The sequence below is a fragment of the Salvia hispanica genome, chromosome 4, assembly GCF_023119035.1.
Source record: "Salvia hispanica cultivar TCC Black 2014 chromosome 4, UniMelb_Shisp_WGS_1.0, whole genome shotgun sequence".
Classification (NCBI taxonomy): domain Eukaryota; kingdom Viridiplantae; phylum Streptophyta; class Magnoliopsida; order Lamiales; family Lamiaceae; genus Salvia; species Salvia hispanica.
The window spans coordinates 48,370,883-48,392,231 of record NC_062968.1 but is presented as its reverse complement, the minus strand read 5'-3'; the positions used below and the strand labels follow the sequence as shown (position 1 = coordinate 48,392,231).

Here is a 21,349-nt window from a genome sequence, read left to right as displayed (position 1 = left end):
CAACACAAGAACATTGATAAATTATGTCTTTGTGTTGATATTTTTAACATACAAAATTGATATTACCTCCGTCCCCCAAAATTTGCTACACTTTGACCCGACACGGGTTTTAAGAAATGTAATAGAAAGTGAGTTGAAAAAGTTGGTGGGATGTGTGTCCTACTTTTAAAGTATTAGTTTTATAATAAAATGTGAGTAGGAATGAGTTAGTGGAGTATGTGGTCCACTATAAAAAATGGTAAAAGTAAAGTGTATCAAATTTTCAGGGACGGACCAAAATGGTAAACTGTATCAAATTTTCAAGGACAGAGGTAGTATTAGTCTAGTATTTGATCATACACCTTGATCTCCACATGTATATTTGTTGCAATTCCATTTTTTGTATTTGAGTCTTGAGAAGGCTAAATAAACTATACTTACATTTGTTCTCAGAGTAAAAGCTAAAATTGGTCCTGAACATATGATAATTTTACGTTTTTGGTCCTAAACATTATCTTTTGGATTTTCTGGTCCTGAACATATGGAAATTTGATCATTTTGGTCCTCCGTCAATTATTCCGTTAAAAACTAACGGTCAAGGTATTTAATTCCGATTTTGACCAAATTAAACTTTTAATTCTAATTTTTTATTCCCTAATTAATTCCTTAATTATTTTTATAAATATTATTTTAAAATTAGAATTAAATAATATCATCATCTTCCATCTCTCTTCCGCCGCTGTCAATGGAGGCTACTGGTTCCAGAGAGGGAGGCTTGGCCGCCTCAGACATAGACTCCACTCTCTTCACACACCTCTTCTGCGCATTCGCCGACCTCAACCCCTCCACCAATCAACTCACCGTCTCCCCCGCAAACACCGCCCTCTTCTCCCAATTCACTGCAACCGTACTATCCAAAAATCCAAACGTCAAAACCCTCCTCTCCATCGGCGGTGGGAGCGGCGGCGAGGCTTCCTTCTCCGCCATGGCGAGCCAGCCCGCCTCCCGGCGCTCCTTCATCGACTCCTCGATCAGGCTGGCCCGCTCCTACGGCTTCTCGGGGCTCGATCTGGACTGGGAGTATCCGCGCACGGCCGCCGACATGGCCAATCTCGGAGTATCATCTTCCACCTCCTTAATTATTTAATTCTAATTTTCAAATAATATTTATAAAAATAATTAGGGAATTAATTAGGGAGTAAAAATCAGAATTAATAGTTTAATTTGGTCAACATTGGGATGAAACTTATTGACCGTTAGTTTTTAACGGATGACCAATTATGATCCGATTTTTAATGTGTAGGACCAATTGTGATCCGAATTGAAATGTATAGGACCAAAAAATCAAAAAGATAAAATTTAGGACTAAAAACATAAAATGATCATATGCTCAGGACTAATTTTGGCCTTTACTCTTGTTTTTATTTATAGCATGAATTTTCAGCATTTTTACATTTATAGCGCAAGTTTGATTGTTAATTTATAGCCTAAAAGAAAAGAAGTTGAAAGTTCAGGCCTAATAAATCAAACTTCAGGTTTTAAATTGAATGAAGTTAAAAGATTCAATTACATGATAACAAATCAAAATTAAGGGGATTTAAAAAAAAATCTGAATGCAAGTTATAATTAACCTACCCTTTTAATTTACGTACATTTATCTTTATTCACAAATAGGCTTAATCCCTAAAGATTTTCTGACATATAAATTTCACATGTAAACATCATTTAATTCGATCATATTAAAATAACTAATTATATAAAGGATCTTTACAGGTGTTTGCATATGAATTAATCATTGCTGACTCATCAAAGCAAACTGTGTAGCAGTTTAAATTTTTGATATGATCGGCGACAATTCCGATAAAAATGTCGCCGCCGTTGACTCCTCGCGCAGCTGCTTACCTCGGTGCCGTCGCTCTCCAAATTCAGAAGAAACTCCAACGCGTATATAAACGACCTTCGCGCACACTACACCCACTGATTTTTTCCCTATCGCTTTTGGTTTTATTAATCCGCATTCCGCAGTATGTTCAGTAATCATGATGAAATGGTGCTTGTTTCTACAGGCTTTAGCTTCGCCATCGCAGAGCCGAAATTTGCTGCAAGAGTTGTTCGCGGACATAGCTTTGGAGGTAGATGATCGTGCTAAAGGTATATCCAGGAATTTGCATTTGTATTTCTCTAATTCAACCGCGTAATTTGCATTTTTTGAGTAAAGGTGGGAACATAACGGATTGATCTTCAATCATAGCTTTATGCATTGCTTGTGAAAGCTAGAGTAATTTGGAGTACAGCTTATGATCTAGGGAAATTTTAATGCTCTTCGTTGGGAAATATTATACATTGGTAGTATTAGCTATGCATATAATACAATTTCAAAGTACATTTCGCCCTATTTTATATGGATGTCTTTACAGATTCCTCTGGTTTAAGAAGATTTTTCTTAGTTGATTTTGCTTATAATACTTAAAATGCCCAGTGTTTGATTATGTTTCTTATTTGCTGTTGGTTGGAACAGATATTATTTTTGATGAGGAAGATGTAGTTTATGTTGCAGAAGATGGATATGGTTGCGCATACTGCTTTTACGACGTCCTCGCTGATTATTTTGTATGCATACCGCAGAGTGGAGATTTGATAATCGATCTAATAGTACAGCTCTGGAGCCAGTCATTTGCATCTAATATATTTTGTCTTTTGTTCTACAAGCGGGTATGTATTTATTTCCTGCTTGGTCTTTCCCTTTTGTATTATTTAAATGTATTGGGGTGTATGAGTATCCGTGTTAGTGTTAGTTCTCCGATAATCCGGCAATTGGGGTTTTCCAGCGAGTCCGGGCCCTGGGGTGAGGTTTTGTATTTATCAGAAGTTCATTTGTAAGTGAGTGAAAATCAGAGATGAACTTGGATAGAGGAAGTGTCTATTCATGTGGTACTTATCTTTCAAAATTGCTAGATTATGTCCGTACTCAATTTTTGTGTTTCATCATCACCTTCCACTCTTCCAGTAATTAGTATCTTCGTAACTCTTAATTATTTTATTGAATCTTGCTTTGTCAAACATCTCTATTGTTCAATTCACTGATCCTTTTAGATTTGGAGCTCATTTGCAGATGTTTGAGGTTCGGTTTGATAATCTTGATGTCATACTTCGTTATTCATCTGCTCTAGTCCAAGGTGCTAAAAATGTCTTCTGGTACAAATCTTGCTCTTTCCCATGTATGAGATATAATTTCCAACTTAAGCTTTTATGCAGAGAAAAGTGGGTTGGGTGATTACCAAAAACTGATACTAATATTAAGTATCATTTTTGTGTGTGCATTAAGCAGTTAGTAAGCTGTTTTTGTATCAACACATCCTCGCTTTCTTTTTAGTTCAATCTCATTCAAAAGAAAGGAACATAATTATGTATCTGTTTGTATTTGCAGGACTGACATTCAAACAAATACAAGGCGCTTCTCAAGTCTCTTTATTGTGAGAGTTTTACCAAGACAGTTTCATTGGGTACCTAATACTTTAGTTTTGTGATCTAATGCACTTCCTGCTTTTGATGCTTGTAGTATTTTCTGGATGATGTTTCTCTCCGCTCAGAAAGGTTAAAGAAGATCTCCCCACAGGTCTATAAATTTTCCTCTCTGTTATGATGGAATTTCTTGTAATCTCAGACAATGATCCCATCTTGTGAACCATTGAGTTATAATGCTTCATGAATAACTTCTGCTGTTAAACGTACTTGACAGGCTCAGAGAGACCTATTTCTTCTTCTCTCAAGATTCCTATTTTTCTACGACACAGGTAAATCCGTTACTTAATTATTCTGTTAAAATGGATACCAGTCTTCCGTTTCGATCGTACTTCTAAGAAGAACTGCTTCTTTGCAGATGATCGGCTTGAAATATTTTTGAAGCAATTCCCAGATTTTCCAAATGCTTTTTTGATTGGTGGTGCAGCAGACATATTTGTCGGTGAACTAGCGGGTCAGGTGTGTGATAAGATCATGAGATACCAGGGTCTGATTATTTCACTCTTATGGGTCGTCTTCATTATCATCCAAAAGAATTTCCCATTTTCAAACCTGCTTTGTTACTTTCACAATATCTCAACTGTTATTGTTCATCCTGTTGCCAGCTCCAGGAATTGAAGGTAGAGCCGGTTCTTCTTCATTACTTATCTTATATAAAAGTTCTTCAAGGTACTGTCCGATCCACACACAGGCATACCCACATACACTTTGATTTTCGAAGTCTTACTAAAATCACTACAGGCCTAGAAATAAGAGTAGCAACAAGTACAAGATTAAAAACATGCTTATATAACTTCACATCTCCTGGTGGTCCCATGTACCCGACAAGAGATGTTCGTCATGCAGCGTGGGATGCATTAGACTTTCTTTTCCCTGTAAGGCACTATATTCACATATGATATCTACGGTACATGTGTTTCTTCTCCTAATTGCAGTTTTGAAAATAGCATGCTTTCTTCAAGACTTCAAGTACTTGAATATACTGTCACCATTTTAATGATTGAATTAAGTCATGGAAGTGAGGCTCTATGAGCAGAAAGTGTGAAAAAATGTACTTGAACTAGAGAAGGCAATTAAGTACTACTTTAGAACTGGAACTTATGAAAATGCTTGGTGATCTGTTGAACGTCTTCCCCAGAAAACTACTCTATTATCAAGACAGTATTAAGTTCTAGGAGAACAAACAAGTTTGGGGTCGTCTACATCCACTATGATCTCATGAAGTGAGAAATTATTTCTAAATATGTATATTGTGGGTGTTTTGCAGGTCGGGAGATATCCGAGACATGTAATCAGTCTCTTCTTTCGACTACTTTATCCATGGTACTGGCCCTCTTCTTGTTGGAACTTCGTATGTTCTTGTGTAAGAGCTATCCTATATTCTGTGTTGCTATTTTTATTTTCTACCTGGGAAAGACTGACAGAACCGAAAACATCGTAGATAGTGAAATTTAGTATGTTGTGTTGTGCAATGTGTAGTTGTGTATGTGGAAGGATAAATGTGACTCAAATTACGTCCCATATATCTTATTCCATTTTCTGGCAAATTGTTGGTAATATAAATAATTCACATATTCATGGAGCTCTATTGGCTTACTTGACTCTCTGATTAAAGCACAGTCTTGGCTGAACACTTTTTGGCGCCAACTGTTATGAAAAATTCTTGAGTATATTGTGTAATTCTTTCAGCATGCATTGCAATATTTGAATACAAGATTGAGACGATATATGGCATGATAGGGAGTTGTCAGATTAGTTAAAAATCATCCAAATTGTGTTGATCGCAAGGCTCAAAAAGTATAGACCAATGTTTTACTAGATTAACTAATACGCCATGGGCCCATAAGAGTATGCATTATTTTCTTTTTAGTTTTGTCTTATAAGAGAATTCTTATTTTCTGATGGGATGTAAACTCAAAGCTATCAATCTGAAACGGAAATGTCAGTCGTGTAATAACACTAAATCTGTGGGAGAATATTAAATCTGTTAGCTAACATCTTGGAGAGAAAATTCAAATTTCAGATCTTAGTAAAAAACGTGCATCAATGTCATAAAAGATCAATATCTGTCAACAAATACAGTTCCTAATAAATGGAGCAAATCGTATGCCAGAAGACTTTAGAGAGTCATGCAAATAGACTTACCTATGAACCAAAGATTATTGCCAAAACTAATTAGCAATAACTAAATAAATATTCATGTACACAAATAACGCAACTACTCCCCCCGTCCCAGAGTCATATTTTGCCATTTCGGTCCGCTTCATAATAAGAGTCATATTTCACTTTGCCACGTTCCACCAACTTATCTCGCTCACATTTTATTATAAAATTAATCCACTAACTTATTCAACCCACTTTTTCTATATTTCTTAAAACTCGTGTTATAACTAAATAAGACTCTTATTGCGGGACGGAGGGAGTAGCTTGGAAGTTTACCATCTTTGAATTTATCTTTATTGTGTCTGTTCATTAATGTGTATGGTATTTGTTATGCTTTTAGCATCTTAATCAGGTTTGGTTATCAACTTATTTTATGATTTGTTCATTTCTAAGTTATTACAAGCATATAAAATTCATATGGAGAGTAAATCATATTTCCTTTTCATTGTCGTCTTTTCCTGGCATACGATTTATCAACTCGTGAGAAACCTTACAACTCAAAGAGTAGGACCATAAGGTGCAGAAAGAATTAAAATGCTTAAAATGAAACTCAAACGCAAAAAATTATGTGCAGAGAAGAAACAGGCCAAAAAAATAAGCAAGAGAAGAAATGATGTTGCTTAGGTAATGTGTACAGTGACATGTGTATGTGTTTCATAATGATTTGTAAGTATTTTATTTAGTTAATGTTCTAAAAAATATATGCATAGAAAATAGATTTAATTATCAAGAAAATACTAGGTCCTTTGGTACAAGTTTCTTGACCTTCTCAAAAAGAACACTATTCCTACCTCCCCTTTCAAGAGGTTCAATCAGCATTGAAAAAGTGGTGGCGCAGAGTTTGAATTCCCTTGAATTCATCTCTTCCAAAATTGGAATTGCATCGTGCATCTCATTCCACTTGAGAAGACCGTGCAGGAAAACATTGTATGTCACGGAATCAGGCAAGCAACCATTGCTTACCATCTGTGTCATCAAATCCTTAGCCTCGTCAATTTTACCTTGTTTGCATAGTGCACCAATGAGAGTATTATACGATATAACATCAGGCTGCAAACCTTTGGATGGAAGTTCATCAAACACATCCTTTGCTTAGTGATATTTTATCATCATTGCACAGTCCATCAATGAGCATATTATACGTTACTATATTTGGAACTATGCATCTGTCTTCCATGGTTTGCAACATGGATAATGCTTCGGCAATACGATGAGCTCTACACAAACCATCCAACAAGAAATTGTAATTATATATACCAGGCGGCACTGGTTGTGACCTGCATAACTTTGAACAGATTCAAACCATCTTCGCGACGAAATAAGGTTTGGAGCATTATTCCATAAGAAACTGCATCGTGTTCCAACCCATTGTAACCAAACATGGCAAAAAGACGTGAAACTTCATCACATCGTCCCGTTTTGAAATATCCATTCATCAAATATTAGGCTTGATGCCGGATTTAGCTGCCAATTGAAAAATATTTTCAGCTTCTACCATGTTAACTACCATACAATAACCATTCATTAATGCACTATATGTGACAATGTTGGGTTGGATATCTGTTTGTTTCATAATCACCAAAATCTGCTCTGCTTCTTCCATTCTTCCCTCTTTGCACAATGCAACCACACTGATGTTATAGGTAATCACATTTGGAAAGACCTTATTAGCCAGCATCATATTTAGCAGGTCTAAAGCCTCACTATGTCTACTTAGATTGTATAACCCCTCAATTATCGAATTAAAGATATCCCGAGAGTGGACAAGAGGTGGAGAGCTTCGTCTACCTTTCCATCCTTGCATAGACCATCAATAACCACATTGTAATTATAAACATTAGGTTTGCATTTACCTCCTTCCAGTAGACTAAGCAATTGAAGCGCCTCGTGAGTACGACCTGCTTTGCATAACCCGTTGATCATAACATGATACGTTCGTTCATTGGGCTCGCAGAGTTGTTCTACCGACAACTTCCACAGCAATTTTGCTGCCTCCGGGATCTTTCCGATCAACATGATGAGATTGGTAAAGGTTACCGCATTAGGCTCGAGCCCGCGCTTGAAAAAACTGCCTACAACTGCAAACCCGAACTCGGGTCTTTTCAGCCGACAAAAGCAATCGATGGCAATAGTGAAGGGCAACGTGGTATTGCTGCATCTTCACCACAGCACTCGACAATTTGCTGAACTCAATCACAGAAGAGCGTGGCCGCGAAACAGAGTGACAGCATCATCGGGCGTGCGCAAAGATGCGAAATCGATTCTGGGATAAGCAGAAAAGAATGTCATTTGGCGGCTGAGATTATATACAGAAAACGAGTGAGAGGAATGGTATGAAGAATTCATAATGACTCTTCATGAGATTCCAGCTCATTCCCAAATCCCACTCATTGTTTTGTGTAACAAGTGTATTTCAGAGAATTTTGATGACGCTTTGAGCTTATGAAAACATGTACTTCCTCCGTCTTAACTTACTTGAGTCCTATTACATTTTGGATTGTCCCAAATTTTACTTGAGTCATTTCTCTCTTTGCCTAAAAACAAAACATCTAATCACACTTGCTTTATTCTTTCTTTTAGTTTACCCTCTCTCATCTCTCTTACTTTATTATCTCTTCTACTTTATTTAACTCAATAAACACAACTTTCTTAAATTTCGTGCCGAAAAGAAACGTCTCAAGTAACATGGGACGGAAGGAGTATTTACTAACTACTTTATACATTTATACTCCTTCCGTCCCGAGATAGTTGAGGCATTTGTTTGGGTACGAGATTTACGAAATTGATGCATTAAAAGTTAAAAGTGAAGAGAGTAAATAAGACGGACAAAGAAAATGTAAAGTACGAGAGAATATAAGGTTTTAGCTGACTCCAATCTGTATTAATAATTTAAAATGTTTTAGAAATAAATAATTACCCCCCCTTTATAATAGTGAAATCATCTTATTCTGTATTAGTAAAATCATTTTGACATTTTAATACATTCTAATGTTCTATAGACTATAGTAGTTGTAGTTGAGACATTTCTCTTTTCATTAATAGTAAACACATTTCTTTTCAATTACTTTACTCAATATAACTTTATTCTTTTTTAAATCTCAACCTTTTCCATTTCTACTTTATTCTTCATTTATTTAACTCACTTAACACAATGAATATTTTGCTTATACTAGTACAGATATAGAAAAAATTTTAAAATGATCAAGATAAGGTTGATCTGTAAAACAGACAAGCACCACAAACACGACCTCAGATAACAGAAAATCTGCATCTCAACATAAGAAAGCCTAAACAGACGTCAGATACTACTTCTCTAATGAAAATCGTCACTACCAGATTCAGAGTTCCTTGAGATGACACCCATGTTAAATCCACATAGAACACACCCACATCGACCTTTTTAACCGATACAATTGATGCAGCATAAAACATGCACCCTCAGAATTGCTCATCTTCCATGATCCCAAGCTGAATCTCCACCTTATGTCCTCATGAACACTACAAGCAGGCAGCACAACAACAGCAATGTATCCACACTGTTTTCCTTTTAGTTACGACAAGATACATAAAACCAAATTACACACTTATCTCTTTATCCAACCCAAAGATAAGATACAGTCGATCAAATAAAACAAGCCTCCTCGCTGCCCCTGTACTATAGATCTCTGCCTTCTTTAAAGGTGCTAATGTAGGCTGACATACAGACTTCGTTCAGCTTTGGGTACCAAACATGCAGGTGCAAGTAAAATCCAGCAATTGTGCTAAAGGAACAATTAGTTTGTCTGCATTGCATCTGCATGGTACTTCTCTAGATCAGCATCAAGATCTTCAGCAGATACCTTCTCACCACCACGGGCCCCCCTTCCTTGTCCACCTCCCTGTCCACGACCTCTTCCAAATCCACGACCTCTTCCGCCTCGTGGCCTTCCATAACCACCTCTTCCTTGTCCGCTGTACATGGAAATATCAAGAATATTAAGATACAAGATACAACAAAGTTATAATCGTGACTTATTCAATTAACAATATATGTTAGTATCTTACATCTCCCAAGGTTTGTTTCTAACCTTATGCACAATTACACAAATGATAAAACTAACTGAAATCTATCCCATTTTCCTTCACACATGTTTGCTTATTCAACAATCAACAGTTACTGAAACTTATCTACATACATCTGTGACTAAGCGTAGATTCCTAATAAAAACTTACTTTCAGAAGCATCATTTACTGTCAGTTCTTAATTATCTGAAAATAATAGAATACCTAGCACCCTATCAAAAGAAAGCAGCAACTCAATGAAATTACTTTTTTTTTTAACAAAGAAGCACAACTGGTGACCTCAAATGACAAGTGCCAGAGTGATTATCTAAACATCAGTTCTCTCAACTCATTCCTTTTTAGTTCAACATTCTAGCAATCCAACAGAACACTATTACGCAGGAAAAGGTCAACTCTAGTCAAAGTTGTAAAACGTGTTTCTTCATCAAAGTTAGGAGACTATAAACACATAAAACAGATAAGTAACACCCACTGATTCTGGAATATATGTTGATCTCCTCTATACTGGAAGATCGACCGCCAGCTGGGAACATATCATGGCCCCAAGCCGTCTCAGGAGCCTACATCATCACAACCACGATTTATCAGTAAATTACTAGTACAGCACCACACTGCGAAGAAACGAATTGCAAAACTAACAAGCTACCCATCCCCTACTCTCTAAATCCTATCAAGTCAGCCACTTGCAACAGGCGAAAACAAAATCGAGCAAATTAAACATTAACTGAAGTAAATACTAAATCTGACCTTGGGAGCGGAATAGGGTGTCACGCGATTCGCGAAACGGTTCGCGGGGCGGCGAGTGGGGCCAGAACCGGCGGCGCGACCTCTGCCGCGGGCGCCGCCAGATTTCTTGTTGTTCTTAATTAGATCGTCGAGAGACATGTCGAGCGCAGCGCCTGACATCTTCGGGTTGGTAGAAAGATCTGAAGCAGGTGGCGATGAATTTTTAGGGTTCGGAGTTGAAAAAAGTGGAGATACCAGTCCAGATGTAGAGAGAGAAGATGACACGGATTTTAATTATTGTAGAATTTTAATTATTTCAAAAAAGACTTTCACCCGCCCAGATTTGATTTAACTCAAACTACATTTCGACAAATTTAACGTGAACTTTCATGTAATTATCAAGTAATTAAAAATTAAAAATTAAAAATTTTATAATCCATGTAATTAGGTGGAATTGACTAGGTTGATTATGAACTACTTGCTGCAGTAGAAAAAAAAATCCCTAGCCTAGACACACCAAATAATATAGTGAGTTGGTCTGTTCAACATATAATTATTCCAACTCTACATAACCACACATGAAAACTAATTAATCAATGTATATCTAGATTTAATTATAACTTTAAATTATGGAAATTTCTCCAAAAGATTTAGAACATTCCTTACGTACTCTCAAGTCTCAACTGTATCTAATGGGTAGTAATATATACGTACATTTATGATTTTTACATGTGATATAATAAAAAGTAAAAAATATTGAAAACATGTAAGAACTTCCTTTTATGCATTGTTTCATATCAATACACAAAATTTATCCTTGTGTTGTCACTAAATTGGAATTTCATGACATATAAGTGTAAATTATATACAGATAATGAAGTGTAGCTATTAACTTAAATTTTGTAACATATTTTAATTATTTATAAATTTTTATAGTAGTAATTTTTATAGCATGTAAAAGTTCGAGAAATTTAAAAACAAAAAAAATAGTAGCAAAGGCATGTATAATTGTATATGCATATATTACTCCCATTAGATTTAATACGCACTTGAGAGTATGTAAGGAAGATTCAAAATATTTTAGAGAAATTCCCATATTTAACAATAATGAATGAGTTTATTTATTTCACAATAATGAATGTGGCCAATATAATATTTGGGTTTTATTTATTTCCTAGTAGAATTAGTAGATGGAAAATATTAGGAGTAATTGTTTTTTCCTTCTACTAAATTAGATTTTCCTTTTTTACTTATTTTCCTTATAGTTATTTTTACTTATTTTAGTTATTTTTCTTTTCATAAGTTTAGAATTTATTTCCCTTTGCCTATATAAGTTGGAAGCTCACCATAAACCAAAATATCACTCTCACTCTCTTGATCTTCTCTCTCCATCTAGAAAAAACGTTTGTATCATGGAGAAACTCACAAAGCCGAGAGAAATCATACATGGCCTCCATTCCTCCAAAGCTCCATGAATTCATCAATAAAAATAAAGAAAATTGGAGAAGAAGAATCAAGAAGGATCACTCACTCCCCCAAAGTCGGGTTGGCTTTGACACTAGTCTCATTCCTCTACTACTTACGGCTAGTCTACGACGGCTTTGGATAAGCCGGGATGTGGGTAATCTTAACCATTGTTGTTTTCTTCGAATTCACTGGCGGTAAGTAAAATGTCAGCTTAATATTGATCATTTATTTTATATTAATAAAATATGAGTATAATGAGCTCATTAGTATCAAAAGTGAAATGCGACATTTAATAGTGGATATTTTAAAATTGCAACATGTAAGATTTTAACTTGATTTATAAATATTTCAAATTTGAAACAGGCGGGACCCTATCGAAAAGCATAAACAGAGGCTGCGCGATGCTGCTAGCCGGGGCATTGGGTGTCGGGGCCAAGGATTTGGCCGGTGTCTGAGGCGAGAAAGGTGAGCATGTTGTTCTTGGACTAATGGTTCTCTCTAGGTACAAATTGTTAAAGATAACTACTGGTGTGGAGTTTATAAACTAATTTAGTCTGTAACAAATTAATTAATCAACAAATATTTAAAACTAATTAATGCTAAAAGCCTAAAATGCAAATGCAGCTGCGGTTTCTACATTTACAATGTTTTTTCCAAATGTGAAGAGGAAGTATGGTTATGGGGTGTTGATATTCATACTGACATTCAGCCTTATGGCGGTGTCGGGTTACCGGATCGGGCAAATACTGAAGCTGGCCCATCAGAGGCTCTCGACTGTACCCATAGGCGGGGCGACTTTATTTGAGGAAAGAGGAAAGAGAAAAGATTAATTCATATCCTACGTGATAACTAAACTAAAACTACTATATAAAGTACAATGTGACATTCCTTCTCAAGTTCCCGATATGATCATACAAGTCGTCCCGCCTATGAGTATAGTCGAGAGCCTTTGGTGTGCCAGATTCAGTATCTGCCCGACCCGGTAACCCGACATCGCCACAAAGCTGAATGTCAGTATGAATATCAACACCCCATAATCATACTTCCTCTTCACATTTGGAAAAAACCTTATAAATGTAGAAACCGCAGCTGCATTTGCATTTTAGCATTAATTTGTTTTAAATATTTGTTGATTAATTAATTTGTCTATGACCAAATTAGTCTATAAACTCCACACTAATAGTTATCTTTAACAATTTGTACCTATAGAGAAAACCATTAGTCCAAGAAAAACAGGCTTGCCTTTCTCACCGCAAACACCGGCCAAATACTTGGCCCCGACAATGCCCCGACTAGCAGCGTCGCGCAGCCTCTGTTTATGCTTTTCGATAGGGTCCCGCCTGGTTCAAATTTGAAATATTTATAAATCAAGTTAAAATCTTAAATATTGCAATTTTAAAATATCCACTATTAAATGTCACATTTCACTTTTGATACTAATGAACTAATTATACTCATATTTTATTAGTATAAAATAAAGAGTATAGGACAAAATTGGTCCTGAACATAAGACCATTTTACGTTTTTGGTCCTAAACATTATCTTTTGGATTTTTTGGTCCCGAACATATTAAAATTTTATCATTTTGGTCCTCCGTCAACATTTCCATTAAAAACTAACGGTCAACGGGTTTAATCCCGATTTTGACCAAATTAAACTTTTGATTCTGATTTTTTATTCCCTAATTAATTTCCTAATTATTTTAACCCCGACGACCACCGCAAGCTGAGCACCAAATTCTCCGGCTAGATCATCCTCCGCAACAAGCAGCTCGGCCTCCACGAGTACAAATTCCTCCTCAAGACCATCGTCAGCTCCGGCATCGGTGAGGAGACCTACGCCCCCCCAGATGGTCTTCGACGGCCGCGAGTCCTCCCCCACCCTCTCCGGCGGCCTCCTCGAGATGGAAGAGTTCTTCCTCGACAGCATCCCCGCCCTCCTCTGCCGCACCGCCATCCCCCTTCCGCCATCGACCTCCTCGTCGTCAACATCTCCATACTCTTCTCCGCCCCCTCCCCCGCCGCCCGCATCATCAATTTATACAATCTGAGACACGACGTGAAGGTCTACAACCTCGCCGGGATGGGCTGCAGCGCCTCCACCATCGCCATCAACATCGTCGAAAACATCTTCAAACGCAACCAAATTCAACAGCAATGATCGTCACATCCAAATCCCTCGGCCCCAACTGATACATGGGAAATGACCGCTCTAAAATGCTCACAAACTGCCTCTTCCGCACCGGCGGATGCGCCCTCATCCTCACCAACAAGCCGACTCTATCGAAAAAGGCGATGTTCAAGCTGAGGACCCTCGTCCGGACCCAATCAGGCTTGAGCTCGACGGTCTTCTCGGCGTCGGAAAGAGCTTCGATGAATTGGTGGAGGGAAGCGTAGGCGGCGGAGAGGTTGGAGTAGAGGACGTGGTTGGAGGGGGAGAGGTTGCCGGCGGAGAAGGTGGCGTTGCTTTGGCTTCGTCGGCCATGATGATTTTAAATGAATATTTATTAAAATAATTAGGGAATAATTAGAGAATTAATTATGGAGTAAAAAATTAGAATCAAAAGTTTAATCTGGTCAAAATCGGGATTAAACCCGTTGAACGTTAGTTTTTAACGGAAATGTTGACGGAGGACCAAAATGATCAAATTTTCATATGTTCAGGACCAAAAAATCCAAACGATAATGTTTAGGACAAAAAAACGTAAATTGACAATATGTTCAGGACCAATTTTGGTCTTTACTCTAAAATAAATGATCAATATTAAGCTGACATTTTACTTATCGAAAGTGAATTCAAAGACAACAACAACGATTAAGATTGCTCACATCCCGGCTTGTCCAAAGCCGTCGTAGACTGGCCGTAAGCAGTAAAGGAATGAGACTAGTGTGAAAGCGAAACCGACTTTGGATCTTCTTCTCCAATTTTCTTTATTTTCTTGATGAATTCATGGAGCTTTGGAAAAATGGAGGCCATGTATGATTTCTCTCGGTTTAATTTGTGAGTTCATCTCCATGGTACAAACTTTTTTTTAGATGGAGAGAGAAGATCAAGAGAGTGATGGCGATATTTTGATTTATGGTGAGCTTCCAACTTATATAGGCAAAGGGAAATAAATTCTAAACTTATGGATAGAAAAATAACTAAAATAAGCAAAAATAACTATAAGGAAAATAAGCAAAAAAAGAAAAACAAATTTGGTAGAAGAAAAAAATAATTACTCTTAATATTTTCCATCTAATGATTCTACTAGAAAATAAATAAAACTCAAATATTATATTGGTCACATTCATTATTGTGAAATAAATAAACTCATTCATTATTGTGAAATATGGGAATTTCTCTAAAATATTTTGAATCTTCTTTATATACTCTCAAGTGCGTATTAAATCTAATGGGAGTAATATATGCATACAATTATACATGCCTTTGCTAATTTTTTTTTTGTTTTTAAATTTCTTGAACTTTTACATGCTATAAAAATTACTACTATAAAAAATTTGAAAATAAATAAAATATGTTACAAAATTTAATTTAATAGCTACACTTCATTATTTGTATATAATTTACACTTATATGTCATGAAATTCCAATTTAGTGACAACACAAGGATAAATTTTGTGTATTGATATGAAACAATGCATAAAAGGAATTCTTACATATACACGTGATATTATATATAAAACGTATATTCTACATAAATAATAAACTTTGATTATTAATTTAATTTTCTCAAAATATACTGTTTATTAATAGTTATAGGATTTTTTCGATGTTTATGACGTCGGAAGCTCGATTATTTGATATTTTCAATTTTTACATTATACTAGTATAATGGATGGAAATGATTTTTTATGATGTTTAAATGCCAACATAGAAAATACTCCGTATAATTTATAACAAATAGAATACAATAATTATTTTTGAATTCTTTTTATTACGATCATAATAATGGAAGAAAATAATTACAAAATGGCAAAGAATTAAAATTAGCATACTTAGTGGTATAAAAGAGAACAAATAGAAATTATGTTCCAAAAAATAGAAAGCAAAAAAAATAAAATATACACATTATACTGCATAAACAGGAAAAGAATATAAAAAGTTGCATAAATAGAAAGAAGAGGGAAAAAAATTGTATATACACAAAGTAGAGAAAATAAAAGAGGAAAACCATCAACAAAGGGAATCAAAACCGGGCCATTCATTCAGACAAAGGGCGCAGTTTTTTACCAACTAGGCTAATAAGTTCACACAGAACAATAGATCTACATACGCAATATATAGGTTAAACAAAAATTGATGGGGTATATATAGGTTAAACAGAAGTTGATGGGGACCAGGGTCCCCCTGGCCCCAACCTAGCTTCGCCACTGACAATTTCAACTATCTTTTCTCATTATCTATTACTTTAATAATTACACATTAAAACTTGTGTCAGCTCTAAATGGTCTATTTCTATGAGACACGGGGAATATGATGTTAAGGAGTTAAATGGCAAAATGGTGAAGAATAAATGGAGAAGGGCGGGCCTTAAACGTTAATACTGAATTTCTAGAGATTTATGATGATATTTTTTCAAAGTTCAGAATCTAAAACATGCTAATCTAGAGATCAATTTTGAATTTCACTATTTCTTAAAAATGACGACCTGTATTAATATCCTAACTATAAAAACGAAAAAAGGAGTGCCACTATCGCCTGTTTATTTTTTATGAGGGCTCTTGAATATTAATTGTGTTTGGATTGAATTCATAATTTGGTCAAATTGTCGCGCTCTCTTGAAAAACTAAGAAAACAACAAGTGTGCTTTCTCAACACATGAACTAATAATATATTGAAAGTATAGTTTTATTGGTGATAATTTTATATACAAAAATTAACGATCTTAGATCGATTCCACATTCTACTAACAAACACAACCTTATTAGGAAAGCAATTTATATGGAAAGCCTGTATAGCTTCAATCCATTGGACATGAGGGCATGCTTTGAAGGCAAGGCAAGGTTCTATATATTGGCACTAATGCACTCATAATAAAAAAGGGATTTATAGATTTAAAATAAGATGTTGACATAATACTTTCAAAAAAAACATGGAACTTAGATTGGAAATAAGGTTTTATTTTTATTTTTTCCATATATTCAAATAATTAGATTTTTTCGATGATCTTTAAGAAAAAAATTATAATCCCTCCGTCCACAAAAAATAGACATAGTTGTAAACAGTACGAGTTTTAAATGCAATTGGTAAAGTAGATAGAAGGAGAGAAAATGTGGTGAAAGTAGTGTTAGCGGATTGTGGGGTGTACATGTAGAATGATGTGTGTAAGGTTAATATTGGTTTAGAACTTTTCATTTTTAGAATTAGTCTTATTTTGGTGGACGGCCAAAAATGACAATACTAGTTTATTTTTTGTGGACGGAGGGAGTATTCAAATAAAAGACATGATTTTAGTGCACAATTAATAAAGTATGAAAGAGAGAAGAAAAAAATTATTGAAATATTATTATTGAAAAATAGTAGTACCAAATTTTGATTTCATTGGACTGGCTAAAAATAATACTAGTATCTATTTTTATTATATGGGCTGAAATGACAAAATAAGTCTATTTTTATGGAAAAGAGATAAAGTGGTATTCAGCCCAGCCCAGCCCAGCCGTATACAGGCCTGTTCCGTCATAACTATTCTTAAGAAAATGCAATCGATGTATATATATATATATATATATATATATATATATATAGGATGTGATCAGGTCCATAAGTGAAATTCTGTCAAAAATCAAAGCAAATCTCAACCATTGGATCCTGTAATGTAACCGTTAGATTAATGTCACGTGTCACCTAATAATGTAGATCGTGTAGTCTAATAATGTAGCTCGGCTAATAATGTAACACGCTGTAGTCTAATAATGTAGATTGTGCAGTCTAATAATGTAGCCTAGTTAATAATGTAACGCTTTTAGTGTAATAATGTATCTCGGGTATTATGATCACAACCATCTAATCTGAGGATCCAAGGGCTGAGATTTGCTTTGATTTTTGACAGAATTTGCCTTATGGACCATAGTGTCTATATATATATATATATATATATATAGGGGTGCATTATAATGATAACCCCAATTTGTGTAATAACCCTATAACTAAATCTCCACCACACATTTTTAAAATATGTGGTCTAGATTTAATCTAACAAAACTATCATTTTATCAAAAAAAAACTATCATTTTATCAAATATTAAGGGCAAAATTGTCATTTCGTTCTAAAATTTGGTGGGAAAGAAGGAAACTTGACGCTCCATGCAATTTCTCTAACATCAAACCCTCTGAATCGCGTTTCAAACCCTACGAATCGAAGGAAAAATCATCACAATTCTGGAATATGTCGAAGGAAAACGCTGAAGCTTCACCGAAGAAAGGTTGGATGAAGTTTATTACTTATTTCACTTTTGATTTTGCTCGATTTATCATTTTGCTGAAGATTTTCTCGATTTTTTTTAGATTCTGTAGTTTTTTAGTGTAGATATTTCTTACATTTATACAATATCGTTCATGCATAACAATATTGAGAACAATCAACATATTTAGATTTACATTTTACTGTGTATGCTGCTGGTGTGTGTTTTTCTGTGTTTGTGTGTGTGTTTTGCTTTGTTTACGTGTGTTTTGCTGTGTGTGTGTTGCTATGTGTTTGGTTGATCTGTTTAAACGTAGAAATTGTGATTTTGCTTGATAAAATGATACTTTGTGAATAGTGTTTTGTTTTACTTAAGTGACAAGTTATGCCCTCTCTGCTTTTTTGAACTCATTGAAATTCAGAAAATGATAGTTTCATATTATAAAATGATAGTTTCATGGGATATGGGATAAAATGATAGTTTCATGGGATAAAATGATACTTTATGTTTGTTTGTGTGTGTGTCCTGATGCTACTGCTGCTGTGTTTGTGTATGTGTTGTTGTGTGTGTCTCTGTGTTTTTGTATGTGTGTGTGTTGCTATGTGTTTGGTTGATCTGTTTAAATGTAGAAATTGTGCCTTTGCTTGATAAAATGATACTTTGGGTGCATAAAATGATAGTTTCTGAAAATGATAAAATGATACTTTGTGAATAGTGTTTTGTTCTACTTAAGTGACAAGTTATGCCCTCTCTGCTTTTTTGAACTCATTGAAATTCAGAAAATGATAGTTTCAAAAGATAAAATGATAATTGCCCTTGATAAAATGATAGTTTCAGATTATAAAATGATAGTTTCATGGGATATGAGATAAAATGATAGTTTCATGGGATAAAATGATAGTTTACATTATAAAATGATAGTTTCATGGGATAAAATGATACTTTATGTTTGTTTGTGTGTGTGTCCTGATGCTACTGCTGCTGTGTTTGTGTGTGTGTTGTTGTGTGTGTCTCTGTGTTTTTGTATGTGTGTGTGTGTTGCTATGTGTTTGGTTGATCTGTTTAAATGTAGAAATTGTGTCTTTGCTTGATAAAATGATACTTTGGGTGCATAAAATGATAGTTTCTGAAAATGATAAAATGATCCATTCAAAACATTTATTAATTGATCCATTCAATAAACTTGAGGTATAACACATAATCAGCAATACATAATATTAATCTAAAATCAAATTGAATACATGAAGCAAAACAATCAATAAGCTAAATAATAGAGACTGATTGTTACCTTCGGTATTTCCTACAAACTCCATCGAAAAAATTTGTGACGGCAATTGAACAAGTAATCAATGAAAATAATGAATTATGCAAGAAATATGGAAACAAAATCTGAAGACTATGGAAAATGAATCAAATCGGAAGAAAATCTGGAGCCTATGGAAACAAAATAAGCGAGAAATATGAAAATAAAATCTGGAGCATATGGAAACAAAATCGCAGAGAAGAGGAGAGAATCGAAAATCGCTGAGAAGAAACCGATGAGAAGAGCGTGAAATCTGGAGTGAATCTGGAGCGAAATTCAAAAATTAAATGAGCGAAATGACATATTTACCCTCTGCGCCTTTTTTTATTAAGTAAATCTAAGTTTGAATCTCAACCACAAGATTATAAAATATGTGTGGTCCAGATTTGGTTATAGAGTTATCATGTGATTTGAGGGTTATGATATGATCACATCTCTCTCTCTATATATATATATATATATATAGGGTAGTGATATAATGCAAACTTATATATTGTACAAACTCAAAACTCCTCAATACAGCTTCAACACTGTTTCAATACAATATCAAATACAGTGTAAAATTTCAAGATTTTAATGTCAACACAAGATCAACACAATATCAACACAACATCAATCATTGACTACCGTTGAAATTCTGTTGAAAATTTCTTGTTGATGCTTTTTTGTGATCTGTTGACATTTTTCAATGGTCCAGATCATAGTTTTGAGTTTGTACAATATTTAGAGTTTTCATTTGATCATATTCATATATATATATATATATATATATATATATTAAATACTAAATAGTTAAGCTAAATGCATTAGTAATAATGTGTGCATGTAAATATATATATATATATGTGTACGTACTAATAGTCTAATTAAATTTGTTTATGTAATTGTTCTAATATTCTTTTACTATGACTTTTGTTTACACTTATTTGTATAATTGATTTGCTCTTATTGGTATAATTGATTATGGCACATATATATGTAATATTCTATTTTTAACTTCAAGAATTTGAATTCATTTAACAAAAGGTGAGCATGACGTGTAAAATTTTATTAAAATACACGTATAGAATGTGCATGCAAAGTAGATAAGTGTAACCTTGTGAATTAGCTTTTTTGTATTTAATTACATAATCTAAAATAATAAGTTTATTTTATATATATGTATAGGAGAAGGAGAGGGTACGTGTAGTTCCATGAATTACTGCATGTCTGTCTTGTATCCAGGTGGATTAGTGAAACCATATACAAGTGGATTAATTAGTATGCTCACTATATCACTTATATAGTGTAGAAAACAAAAGAGGAGAAAAAGGTGTAAATTAGAGAAAGAAAAGGGAAGAACGGAAGAGCAGAAAATACATGGCATATTTATGATATAACGATTGAGGGTGGTAAATTAGGAGGCGAAATCAGGAGTTTGGTAGATTATCTGTCGTAATCAGGTGTGTATAAATCACATCTTTAGTTTACATATTTTATGTGATTGATTGATATGTGTTAAATTGGAGTGAATATTTGAACTATATGATATGAGCCTGAAATGGTTATGTGTTATTTGATATTGATGTTGTAAATGATGTGGATATGTGATTTGTGCAATGAATGTGTTTATCTATAGTATTGGAGTTATTGGTGGAATATATTGATGTAATTGGTGCAATGGATATGTTTGATGCATGCTATTAAAATTATTTGAATCATGGAATTAAAGAGGATATGTGAC

At 34.6% G+C, this 21,349-nt stretch overlaps 1 protein-coding gene and 1 pseudogene across 4 annotated transcripts; one reads left to right on the top strand and one right to left on the bottom strand.

Annotated features, from left to right (window-relative positions):
* Positions 1 to 719: 719 nt before the first annotated feature.
* LOC125218523 lies at positions 720 to 5,048 on the top strand. 4 transcript variants are annotated; one of them, XM_048120207.1, is made up of 12 exons: positions 720 to 1,096; positions 1,753 to 1,923; positions 2,046 to 2,130; positions 2,498 to 2,691; positions 3,092 to 3,174; positions 3,407 to 3,452; positions 3,539 to 3,595; positions 3,719 to 3,773; positions 3,860 to 3,960; positions 4,107 to 4,170; positions 4,243 to 4,408; positions 4,769 to 4,973. In XM_048120207.1, exons 2-11 carry the CDS (start codon positions 1,846 to 1,848, stop codon positions 4,398 to 4,400), a joined length of 921 nt encoding a protein of 306 aa, XP_047976164.1. In that variant the 5' UTR covers positions 720 to 1,096; positions 1,753 to 1,845; the 3' UTR covers positions 4,401 to 4,408; positions 4,769 to 4,973. The 4 variants fall into 4 exon arrangements, with proteins under 4 accessions (XP_047976164.1, XP_047976162.1, XP_047976163.1 ...); XM_048120205.1 differs by having other exon boundaries at positions 726 to 1,096; positions 4,243 to 4,376; positions 4,769 to 5,048; XM_048120206.1 differs by having other exon boundaries at positions 726 to 1,096; positions 3,860 to 3,988; positions 4,107 to 4,121; positions 4,243 to 4,376; positions 4,769 to 5,048.
* A 1,342-nt stretch (positions 5,049 to 6,390) lies between these two features.
* LOC125224575 lies at positions 6,391 to 8,055 on the bottom strand (annotated as a pseudogene).
* Between the last annotated feature and the right edge of the window lie 13,294 nt (positions 8,056 to 21,349).